The sequence below is a fragment of the Wickerhamomyces anomalus genome (assembly GCF_001661255.1).
Source record: "Wickerhamomyces anomalus NRRL Y-366-8 unplaced genomic scaffold WICANscaffold_8, whole genome shotgun sequence".
Lineage (NCBI taxonomy): Eukaryota > Fungi > Ascomycota > Saccharomycetes > Phaffomycetales > Wickerhamomycetaceae > Hansenula > Hansenula anomala.
In genome coordinates, this window is record NW_017567117.1 from 188,077 (window position 1) to 199,666 (window position 11,590).

An 11,590-nucleotide genomic window follows, 5' to 3' on the forward strand; every position below is an offset into this window, starting at 1 on the left:
AATTCCTTTCCTATATTGGAGGTCATGTACTGATTTTAAACAATTATATGATCACATAGCTCGTATGACTAGATGCCTGATTCAATATCGAAGCTAGGTAGCTAGATATAAAGAGAATATTTTCTAGAGTCCTGTCAACATTAATATGCAGTTTCACCAAAGCTTCTTGAAGCTATACTAATTATGATTCTCGACAATGAAATATAGAAGATTTGAAATTCCCCATTAGTTAAACCTAGTAAGACTCCATCAAGCTGTAATATATTTATGAAGATTCATGGACTATCATTGATCTTTCTAGCCGATAGTGTCACAATTTATATGTAACTTTAAGTTTTTTCAACATGATCCTTAAATATTTAGAACATAGGACATAGTTGGATATCTTGATTATCAACTGGCCTGGGTTGGCTTTCTGATTTGTAGAGCATTAAAGGTACTATGAAATACCAGACGCGCGTTTCTTGTTTCGGTCTTTAATGTAGATACTTAACCAGTAGCTCATCCACTACAGGTTTTGAAACAAACATGAACATATATAATGATTATGAAAACGATCAAAGTCAAGCACTCAAGTCAACAATGAATCGGTTTACACATATTATATGTATATCAGACCCTCAAATCATGGCCACTGAACAAGCAAACAAAATTCAAGATTGCACACAAAATATATACTCTTGATCAGGAGTATATGACCTCGACTTTAGCAGGATTGTATTAAAACAAAACCTGTGTGAAGCTGACAAAATTACATCCCTTTCGTGTCACAAGATCAGCTCATCTATCATGAGTCAACAACCAATCTATGGAAAGCCATTAGATCAGCACTGATCTCACTATAAACAGAACGTTATAGAATTGGTCAACTCATACAATTTTGTTTCGCGATCGATGGCCATTTCGAGTAATTCAACAAAAACGTTAATGCAATAAATCAATACTCCCTTCCTATTATGCGAACGCAAAAAAGCTTTCAAATCCTTACCGTGAATTCTAGAAGATAATGAGGTGTAACTGCTGAATTGGATCCTCCCATCGTCATCACCTTGTTTAAAGACTAATTCTGATCGCGAAAAAATATAAAATTACCCTCTTTTGTATTTTCTGGTTGGCGCACTCGCTGTAGCTTTTTTTTTTTCCTTTGGTCGTGAAAAAAATTTCGAAATGTTGATTGAATCGTCTGTGGAAGTAACGTGAATCTAGTTCAAAAGGTTATCTATATTGGTTTATAATACCCTTTATACATTACAAATCATGGGCTTGGAACAACCTAAACTGGAAGACATTCCAGTGGATGACATTGACTTCTCCGATTTGGAGGCCAAATACACCGTGGAGGAAGATAATTCATTTGATAAATATTTAGTTGTTGATGGTGCCCCAATTGCTCCAGAAGCTAAAGTTCCAATCTTGACTAAAGTTTTAAACAAATTACTAAGTCAACATGGTAAAGTTACCAATTTCTATATGCCTTTAGAAAATGGTAAAACTAAAGGTTTTGCATTTGTTGGTTATGAATCTCCAGAAATTGTGGACAAAACAATCAAATCTTTGAATGGTAAAAAATTGGATGTTAAACATCGTTTATTATTAAACAAATTAACTGATGTGGAAAAATATGGTGCTCAAGGTAATATCACTGATGAATTCAAAGAACCTGAAATACCACCATTTGAAGAAACTGATTATTTGAAATCTTGGTTACAAGATCCATCTGGTCGTGATCAATTCATTTTACATAAACAAGAAGTTGTTGGTGTGTTCTGGAACAAGAAAAAGGAAAATCCAGAACCTGTTATTGAACCAAGATTGAACTGGACTAGTGGATTTATTAAATTTTCTCCAAAAGGTTCTTATGTCTTTTCAGTTCATCCTCAAGGTATTCAAGCTTGGGGTGGTAAAGACTTCAAAAATTTGAAAAGATTTTCTCATCCAAATGTTCGTTTAATTGATTTCTCACCAAATGAAAAATATTTGGTTTCATTATCACCAGATCCAATTGTTTTACCACCTGAAGATCATCCAAAAAGAGCCACTTTCCCATTCGGTCCAGAAAGTCAAGGTCATAAATTAGTTGTTTGGGAAATTGCAACTGGATTACCAGTTCGTACATTTGCCCTACCTCCAAACTTGGAACAAAGAAAAGAAATGATTTGGCCATTATTGAAATGGTCATATGATGATAAATATGTTGCTAGATTAGGTCCAAATGCTTTGGCTGTTTATGATACTTCAGATGATTTTGCCTTATTGGATAAGAAACCTCTAAAGATTGATGGTATTGCAGATTTCGAATTTGCTCCACATGGTGTTAAATTGGCAAATGCTAAAAACACTGATTCATTATCTCATGTTTTAGCTTATTGGATTCCAGAAACTGATAATCAAACTGCTAAGGTTGCATTATTAGAAGTTCCTTCCAAGAAAGTTCTCAGAACCATTAACTTGTTCCAAGTTTCTGATGTTAAATTACATTGGCAAGATAATGCAGAATATTTAGCTGTTAAAGTTGATCGTCATACAAAATCTAAAAAAACATTATTCACTAATTTAGAATTCTTCAAATTAAATGAAAAAGATATTCCTGTGGAAAAAATTGAATTGAAAGATAGAGTTATAAATTTCGGTTGGGAACCAAAAGGTGATAGATTTGTTACAATCTCAAGACCAGAAGTTTCAGGTGCAAACCCTGCCATTGCAAGAAATGCAATTACATTTTATGCCCCAGAATTACCAAAAGGTAAAATTGCTAATTTGAAAAAATGGGTTGCATTCAAAGTTATCGAACCAAAATTCAGTAATACTATTGCTTGGTCACCAAAAGGTAGATTTGTTGTTGTTGCCACAGTTGGTTCAACTTCTCAAGGTGGGTTAGAATATTACGATTTAGATTATACTGGTGAAAAGAAAGAATCTGAATCTGATTTAGTTGCATCTCATGTTAAACAAATTGGTCAATTAGAATATGCTGGGTTAACTGATTTAGAATGGGATCCATCAGGAAGATTCGTTGCAGCTTGGTCATCATTCTGGAGACATAAAATTGAAAATGGTTATAGATTAACTGATTTTGCAGGTCATTTATTAAGAGAAGAATTATTGGATGAATTTAAAGCATTTGTTTGGAGACCTCGTCCAGAATCTTTATTAACTGGTGGTGATCGTAAGAAGGTTCGTAAGAATTTACGTGAATATTCTGCTCAATTTGAAGAATCTGATGCTATGGAAGCTAGTGAAGCTACAAGAGAATTAATCTTAACACGTCGTCGTTTACTCGAAGAATGGAGTTCTTGGAGATCACAAATCGAATCTCATAAGGAAGCTTATGGTATTGTTGATGAATTACAAACTACTCAAGATGAAGAAATTATTGAAGAAATCAAAGAAGAAATCTTGGAAGAAAAAGAAGAAGTTGTTGAACAAAGTAATTAAAATTGTATAGTAATAAACTGAAGAAAAAATATGAAAGCAAATACAGTAGTTGATATAATGCCAGAATATGAAAGCCCATCTGTTTAATCTCCCTATATACAAGTATACCTTAAAGCATCTAATTTATTGTGGAGCTTTAGTCTTCAATTGTAACCCATGCCATTTAGCAATCTCATCAGCCAAGATTGAATTAACCAATTTATGTTGTTTAATCATTGTCAAACCTTTAAAATTCTCAGAAACAACACTAATAGCAAACATTGAGCCACAACCACCAGATATATCCATAACTTCTAATTGTTGTGGTGATAATTCCTTTTGTAATTTGTTATAAATCAATTGTTCATAGTCACTTAATCTAACATCACTATAAAATCTTTTGTTTGGAAGTAGGTTTTGTTTGAGAGTTGGGTTGATGGACCTTAGTCCTTGAAATGAAGAATTTATTGATCTGAAACGAAACATAATAGCTATAGTGAAATGAAAATGTATCTGTTCCGTAGTTTAATACTCAATGAATTTCTAATATCGAAGTCACTTTTTTTTTCAATATCCTTGATCGGTCTGTCATCCATATACGTGTCACCAAAACCCAACCTATGAAATTTCGACAATTACCAAATAAACTACAAAAATAAGTAATTCTAAAGTCATACGCATTCTTTGTGTTCGAGAGTATGTATGTATTTTCATCTCTGGTAGTACTGTAGTCTATCCACTTCTGATTGTAATGCTTTCAAATCACCCAAAATATCAGCTGTACTGCTTGAAGTACTATCATTATTATGAACATATGGATTATTTTGTTGAAATGGTTGTTGTTGTTGTTGATAAAATGAAGGTGAAGGTGATGAAGTATTTTGCATAGGGATCTTTGGAGGTAGTGCAGGACCTGGATGTGAATTTCTAGATGGTGGTGGTGGAGGTGCTTGTGAAGTTGTTGTATTGGCTCTAGCTCTTGGAGGCGGTGGGGGTGGTGGAGATCTTGTTGATGATATTGGAGATGTTACTCTTTGTTGTAAAGACGGATCAAAAGGAATTGGTGATGATAGCGATCTTTGTCGACTTTGTGGTGGCATTGGAACTGATAAATTATTTGAATTCCCAAATGAAGGTGATGCAGAACTAACCCTTTGATTTAATCCAAAACTTTGACGCATACTAGGTGCGACAGATCCTGTCATTGTAGGTTGTAATGGTGCTTCATTAGCTTGACCTGTATAATTTGGTGATAAATATCCGTTTGAATGTGGTAATGACTGTTGCTGTTGATGACCAGTAGTGTTATTTGGTGATAATAAACTATTTAAAAATTCATCACCACCACCGGTAGTTGTTGGTTGTAATAAGCCTGAATTACCTGCTGGTCCTGTATGATTCGGTGGTAATAAACCTTGAGTATTAACAGGGCCCGTATGATTTGGTGATAATAATCTAACTTGACTTGAAGGATCAGGGGATGCAACTCTTGGAGAATTGTTATTTTGACTCATTTCATTATCAAAAAAGATTGAAGGGATATTAGCAGGGGTACCATGGATTAGAGCACTATCAACGTTTTTAATATTCTTAAAATGATCAAATGAATCTTGCATTTCTTTTAATTCTTCCTCTTCATTTATATTCTTTTCATGTTTTGGTTCATGTTTAGGAAATCTACCAATTAATTGATCCATAGGTAATGTCAAGTCCAAATTAACAGGGGGTGAAGAAGCTTCTGCACTTGGTTCCACTGAAACTTCATCAGAGATTTTGACCCTTTTAGATAATGCATTTTTTTTCCTTCTTCTTAATGATGAATCTTCAGTACCAGGTCTTTCACCAGTTAAGATAAATTGAGTAAAAGAATCTAAATCAAATTTGCTAGAATCAGCATTGGAAGCTGCTGCTACTGTTGCTATTGAGTTGTTATCGTTACCTTCGTTATTTGAACCTTCTTTGTCATTGTCATCATCATCATTTTCCACATCATTCATTCTTTTCCTAGATAAAATTGATTTGGGCTTGGGTATAGGAGCTGGTTCTTTAATTAATCTTCTAGCAGGTATAATCTGACCCATTATGGCATGAGATATTAATCTTAATAATGCAAAAAATTCACCAATATTTAAAGTTGAACAAGATCTGAAGATTCTTTCCAATATGTTTCGAACATGTTCATTCAATTTGAAATTACTTAGGAAATTGAAGACATCCTTCAGCCTTATCAATTTTGTATTTCTTCTAACAACGATATCATTATACCATCTTAGATAAGTTTTAGCTTCATCTTTAGTTAATTGATCCACAGTTAAAGACAATGGTACTGAGGTATCAGCATCCGTTTCCACGTAGCTTGGTTGAGCAGTTGCTAAGTTATCTTCACTTTGACTCTTTTGGGATATTGAGGTTGATTTTTCTCGTTGATGTTGTTGTTGTTGTTGGGATACCAAATCCACAGAAGATGTTGAAGACGTGGGCGTGACACCAAATGAGACAGGTGGTGGAGGCAAGTTACTATCGGAGCTTAGCCCTGCAATGTTTAACCAGTCAAACCCTGCACCGTTCATTTCTTAATAGCTTCTGATGGGATTCAAGATAGTGGTATCAATCAGATTAACCATATAATATATCATACACCCTTTGATTGAAACCGTAGAATTGGAAATAAAACCACCACAAAACAGTTGTAATTGGAAATGAGACGTTATATGCGATTCTATGAATAGCTATGTGCCCTTAAAACAATTGAGCTTCTCCTTGATTCTTCTAAATCTGATTGAATTTGGTTATAATGTTTCCAGCTCCTAAAAATCCACAAAAGATTCGCGAATTATTCCAATGTTTAAATTCCGGTAATTTTGACCGGAATTCTGCTTGGGAATTTTATAAAGTGAATTTTCAATCATTTGAATCTATTTAAGAGTGGTTTTTAGACCAAGAAATGAGTAGAAAGGCATTAGGTTTTGATGATTCTGAAAGTGAGGATGAAGCTGAAGTTGTGGCTCCCAAAAGACCGGGAACTCATAGGGATTTAATAGCCGAGAGTTTAAAGAATCAAGCCAAAGTGAAGAAGTATGAAGAATCAACTCCAGATATTTATCAATACGATGAAGTTTACGATGATATTGAAGCTGAAAGGGAATCCAAGAAACCAAAGAAGCAAGATGATGGTGGCTCCAAATATATTGAGAGGTTGATGGAGGCTAAGAAGCAGAGAAATATGGATAAGTTGTATGTTCAAGATTTAAAAGTTCAGAAAGAGAGGGAATTAGAAGGTGATGAATTCAAGGATAAAGAAAGTTTTGTTACCAGTGGATATAAAGAATTTAGAGAAGAGAGAATGAAGGAGCAAGAGAATGAAAATATGGGCAACAAGAGTCAAGGTAATTTCAGAGAATCAATTTTGAAGAAGAATGAGCCATTGAAGTCTAGTCCAAATGTTTCTAAACCAAAGAGGATCATTACTCATGAACTTGCTAAACCTCAATTCGTTGAAGAACCTGTCACAAAGAGTCGGTATTTACCTAAATTAACAACTGATGAGATTGAACAATATAGGATGCGTTATTTTGAAAGAAAAAAGACAGCTATAATATGATACAGTTTGGGCTTCTTACACCATTTTCATATCTCAGATGACAAGATCAAGTATTAATAGTCACACGTTGGACCCAATAACTTTTTCCTTCAATTAATGGCTTTCTGTCCAGTTACTTCGGTTGAATCCATCAATATATTCAGTATTCAATCACTTGAAGAGAATATTCCAAAACTGATCAGATTCAAGTCTTTTCTGTCAATTGAGTCGGTTACATCATCAGCCGATGGATTAAAACGAACAAAATCCATAGAATTGAACATAAAGTGATGATTCTATAATTTCTAAATGAATAATATTGAACAATTGACTTTTTGTAGTTTGATTTATGAGCTTTCAATGGCTTTTTCAGGCCCATTTCACTATACATTTCTAATAATTTGACACAATTTGATCATAACTCACTCAATTCTTACTCAATTTTAACCAGAAAACAAGGTATAAACTTGAATTCCACCCAGGACTCCAATGCTTATATTCTCTAGTCTCAATTCTCTTTCTATCCTCTTCTTTATGCTGTAATCCCATAATCCAAATTATACCCCTGATTACATGATACGGATTCATACACCGCAAACTAAAAAAAAATCAAGGGATGGACACAATTAAAACACAATGATTTAACACATTCTGAGCAATCCCCAATTCAATTATAAATTATAGCCTTAATTGAACATTTTAATTAATGATCTAATTGAGCTTTTACATACACTTATATAAATGTGGAAATTCCCCAAATTCAATTCATTCAACTTATTAAAACGTCCTATAATAAACAGTTACCATCACCCAATTATCAAATCACAAATACTTTATACACAAAAAATGTCATTATTAACAATCACTTCATCCATAATTGATGGATTAAAGAAAAACGAAGTCATTCCTGACGTGATTAATGATTCATTCCAACCAAAAGGTTTATTAACCATTTCATATGGAGGTTCAAATGAAGTCGCCATGGGTAATACTTTAAAAGTTGATGAAACTCAAACCAAACCAAAATTTCAATTCACTTTCAACTCACCTTCATCATCAGATACTTCAGCTAAAATCCAAGATCAAATTAAAGATACTGATTTATTTACATTAGTATTGACAGATCCTGATGCCCCATCAAGAACTGATAAAAAATGGTCAGAATATGCACATTTCATTACAACAAATATCTTGTTGAAAAATCAATCAAATTCTTCAGCAGATTCTGATTTTTTCTCTACTGAATTGAATTTGGATCAACAAGGTGATGAAATTTTATCGTATGTTGGACCTGGACCTCCAGAAGGAACTGGTAAACATCGTTATGTGTTTTTGTTGTATAAACAACCTCAGGGGAAAACTGATTTGAAACCTCCAACTGATCGTCCAAATTGGGGGTTGGGCAAACCTGCAGTTGGTGTTGATGAATGGGCTAGTGAAAATGGATTGGAGTTGTTTGCTGTTAATTTTTTCTATGCTGAGAATAAGGCAAAGAAATAGGTGAATTTATGATAATATTATGATTTTATAATATTACAAAGTGTAGTATAAAGCAATAAAGACATTCAATTCATATTTTCAAATCATTTTTCTTTCACATTAAACACATTAATAATAATAATAATACAATTCCATTCTTTTTAATCTCTCTCTCTCAATATCTATTTTCATAAACATTCATATCATTATATTGATAAGGTTCTTCATTATTTCCTTCATCATTTTGTGCAGGTTGTTGCTGTTGTTGTTGTTTTAGAAACTGCTGTTGTAATAACTGCTGTTGCAACAATTGTTGTTGTAAATCATTAGAACCATACCCAGTCGTACTATTTTGTCTTGAACTATTCTTCTTTGTACTCCCATTACTACCATTCCCACCACCTGTACTTCCTAAAACTTCCTCCCTTGGAACAATATCAATCAAGAAATCAAACATATCAGATTTTTGTAAAGCAGCAGCAATATCACTTCTTTGTAAAGTTCTTCTCTTATTCTCCTCTGCGTGGATCCAAGCTCTCATTGTTAATTCAGTGATAAAGATATCACAACCTTTGGCAAATAAGATTGGAGCTTCAGCACTAATCATTCGAACTTCTTCATCCGTCTTCATCACTTTCTTGATACGGGCTAATGGTAATTGATGGTTTTTAAAATCATGTTCTTCATGTTCAATTGAATTTATAGTTTCTTGCCAATAAGCCATCATCATATTTCTATAATTCCCTGTTAAACCTTGCCCAACATTACTGAAAACACTATCACCCATTAGATCTTCGTTATTCGCATCATCTTCATCCTCAACAGCTTCATCTGTGGGTTGTTGTTGCTCGGATTGTGGTTGTTGTTCACTTTCTTGATGTTTTTGTTGTTGTTGTTGTTGTTCGGGGTGTGGAGGTTGGGTATGATTAGATTCCTGTTGTTGTTGCTGTTGCTGTTGTTCATATTCATAGTTTTGGATATACGAGTCGGACCTTGTTGGGATAGGCCTCTCATTTTCAGTTTTCTGTTCTTGTTCCAGGATTATTCCAGGCTCTTGATCTTCAAGATAGTTTTGTTCAAATCTATTGTACTGGTCATTCATATTGGCTCTATACTGTATGCTTTTCTCTTGCTTGTTTTTCAGTGGTGATATATGCTAATGATACTCAGCAACTATGATACAAATATAATCTCAACCAACTGATTTCACTTTATGGTTCCCAACTAATTCAAGTTAATGTTCTTGTTTTTATGTCAAGTTGTTGATGTTTTTTTTTTGACTCTTTTTTTCTTCGGTTTTTTTTTTTCGTGGGTGTAAAAAAATTGGAAATAAAATGGAATTTTTGGTGAAGGAGATTGAATTTTTGATGGGTTATGATTAATCAAATAGATTAATAATGGGTTTTAATGGATTTTTAGGTGAAATTTTTATATATTTCCTTCTTTCTAGGGCCATTTTACTCCAATTTTAGGTGATTTGATTGAATATGGATAGAATATTTGATAATTAACTAAACAACAATTGCTATAACCCTAGCCTAATTTCCAACTTTCTAGGGTAAACCACCCCGAAATAATCCAAATATCACATCAAAATAACCCCTTTCTTATATAAAATTACCATTTAAACCACATTTCCCTTACTTTGTAATCTATCTTGTCACGGCCACTACTTTTTTTAGCCCTTGTGGAAATTTGATCAAAATTAAATTAATTTTAAACTGATTTCAACGGTTTAATTGAGAATAAATTAATCAATTTGAGAATGTCCAGAGTATTCAAATCATTCGACACAGAGATCGCAGAGAACCTCACGCCTTCGGAACCTACAAAGCAACAGCAACAGCAAAATCAACAACAACAACAACAACAACAACAACAAGCAAACCAAAATGATGAAAATACAAACACAAAAATTAAAAATAATGATCAAGGACACCAAAAGAAAAGTGCTATAAAGAAACAAACATTTGATGAATTATATGGAGAACCTGAGAATTTTTTAGAGATAGAGGTGAGTATACTATTTCAATTGATTGAGGATGATTATTAACTGATTTAATAGGTTCGTAATCCAAGAACTCATGGCTATGGACGAGGAATGTTTACAGATTATGAAATTATATGTCGGGTGAGTATATTACACACAAACTTCAATCAATAACACTTTACTAACTACATTATAGACCAATCTACCAGCATTTAGACTAAGACAATCCTCAGTACGCCGTCGTTATTCAGATTTTGAAGTGTTTAAATCCTTACTAGAGAATGAAAATTCAAGAGTTGTGATACCATCATTACCTGGTAAAATCTTCACAAATAGATTTAATGATGAAATTATTGAACAAAGACGTATTGGATTAGAAAAATTTTTGAAAATAGTGGCTGGTCATCCCCTATTACAAACTGGTTCTAAAATATTGTCAAGTTTTATCCAAGATGAGATTTGGGATAAAGGTAGATATTACTGAAATTTTATAGATCATTCATATCATATATCGTAAACTAGCTAGTTATTATCTAATATAATGTAACTGAATTAACAGCACCATTAACACTTAAAACTTCCCAAATACATCTCTTGTATGCATAAATTAATGATTGACCCCATGCTTTATTATTATCTTCATCTTTACTAACAACATTTTGATCATCAGTTTCATCAATTGTAACAAATTCAATTGAGTTATCTAGTCCAGTGTTATTGAATAAATCATTTCTATTAAGAATTATTGGTGCAGAATTAATACCATTACCACCACCAACAACTTTAAAATCTTTTTTAATCTCTTCAAAATACATTTCTGAAGTACTTAAACCTTGAGGATCTTCACACCATTTCCAATCTTGAACATCTTTAAAATCATAACCAATCATTCTCCAAATACATTTCTTATATTTTTGGAAAGATAAACTATTTGGTAAATTATTATGAATGATTAATTTTTTAACCCTTGCACCTTTATTATTTGAAACATCATATAATAAATCAAATCCATACCTGAAATAATTATGGAAAATCTCAGCTTGAGCAGACGGCGTGGTTGATCTCCCAACACTTCCACCACCATGTATGTTCAATCTTGAGTCATTTTTGATAAACACTTCATCAGG

At 33.1% G+C, this 11,590-nt stretch overlaps 7 protein-coding genes across 7 annotated transcripts; 4 read left to right on the forward strand and 3 right to left on the reverse strand.

Moving 5' to 3' along the window:
* Nucleotides 1-1,226: 1,226 nt before the first annotated feature.
* On the forward strand, nt 1,227-3,463 carry PRT1 (translation initiation factor eIF3 core subunit b). Its single transcript, XM_019186628.1, has one exon. The coding sequence runs from the start codon at nt 1,258-1,260 to the stop codon at nt 3,433-3,435; it is 2,178 nt and encodes a 725-aa protein (XP_019036012.1). The 5' UTR covers nt 1,227-1,257; the 3' UTR covers nt 3,436-3,463.
* A 95-nt stretch (nt 3,464-3,558) lies between these two features.
* WICANDRAFT_36924 (BolA family protein) lies at nt 3,559-3,900 on the reverse strand (the record flags this gene model as incomplete). The annotated part of the gene is made up of 1 exon (XM_019182490.1): nt 3,559-3,900. One exon carries the CDS (start codon nt 3,898-3,900, stop codon nt 3,559-3,561), a length of 342 nt encoding a protein of 113 aa, XP_019036013.1.
* Nucleotides 3,901-4,124: 224 nt separating this feature from the next.
* Nucleotides 4,125-6,173, reverse strand: SCD5 (Scd5p; the record flags this gene model as incomplete). Its single annotated transcript, XM_019184239.1, has 1 exon — nt 4,125-6,173. Exon 1 carries the CDS (start codon nt 5,982-5,984, stop codon nt 4,125-4,127), a length of 1,860 nt encoding a protein of 619 aa, XP_019036014.1. The 5' UTR covers nt 5,985-6,173.
* A 185-nt stretch (nt 6,174-6,358) lies between these two features.
* WICANDRAFT_65688 (nuclear speckle splicing regulatory family 1 protein) lies at nt 6,359-7,015 on the forward strand (the record flags this gene model as incomplete). Its single annotated transcript, XM_019183968.1, has 1 exon — nt 6,359-7,015. One exon carries the CDS (start codon nt 6,359-6,361, stop codon nt 7,013-7,015), a length of 657 nt encoding a protein of 218 aa, XP_019036015.1.
* Nucleotides 7,016-7,840: 825 nt separating this feature from the next.
* Nucleotides 7,841-8,494, forward strand: WICANDRAFT_36655 (YbhB/YbcL family Raf kinase inhibitor-like protein; the record flags this gene model as incomplete). The annotated part of the gene is made up of 1 exon (XM_019182457.1): nt 7,841-8,494. The coding sequence occupies one exon, from the start codon at nt 7,841-7,843 to the stop codon at nt 8,492-8,494; it is 654 nt and encodes a 217-aa protein (XP_019036016.1).
* Nucleotides 8,495-8,587: 93 nt separating this feature from the next.
* On the reverse strand, nt 8,588-9,689 carry HAP5 (Hap5p). The gene has a single exon (XM_019186629.1). It carries the CDS (start codon nt 9,573-9,575, stop codon nt 8,649-8,651), a length of 927 nt encoding a protein of 308 aa, XP_019036017.1. The 5' UTR covers nt 9,576-9,689; the 3' UTR covers nt 8,588-8,648.
* A 352-nt stretch (nt 9,690-10,041) lies between these two features.
* SNX3 (Snx3p) lies at nt 10,042-11,082 on the forward strand. Its single transcript, XM_019186630.1, has 3 exons — nt 10,042-10,487; nt 10,539-10,604; nt 10,660-11,082. The coding sequence occupies exons 1-3, from the start codon at nt 10,239-10,241 to the stop codon at nt 10,945-10,947; spliced, it is 603 nt and encodes a 200-aa protein (XP_019036018.1). The 5' UTR covers nt 10,042-10,238; the 3' UTR covers nt 10,948-11,082.
* The last annotated feature ends 508 nt before the right edge of the window (nt 11,083-11,590 follow it).

What these genes read in the sequence shown, in the direction of transcription:
- SNX3 (XM_019186630.1), top strand. Translation starts at nt 10,239, where the DNA reads ATGTCCAGAGTATTCAAATCATTCGACACAGAGATCGCAGAGAACCTC. An exon ending in AGAATTTTTTAGAGATAGAG is followed by an intron (nt 10,488 to 10,538) that starts GTGAGTATACTA and finishes CTGATTTAATAG; the next exon opens with GTTCGTAATCCAAGAACTCA. An exon ending in ATTATGAAATTATATGTCGG is followed by an intron (nt 10,605 to 10,659) that starts GTGAGTATATTA and finishes ACTACATTATAG; the next exon opens with ACCAATCTACCAGCATTTAG.
- PRT1 (XM_019186628.1), top strand. Translation starts at nt 1,258, where the DNA reads ATGGGCTTGGAACAACCTAAACTGGAAGACATTCCAGTGGATGACATT.
- HAP5 (XM_019186629.1), bottom strand. Translation starts at nt 9,575, where the DNA reads ATGAATGACCAGTACAATAGATTTGAACAAAACTATCTTGAAGATCAA.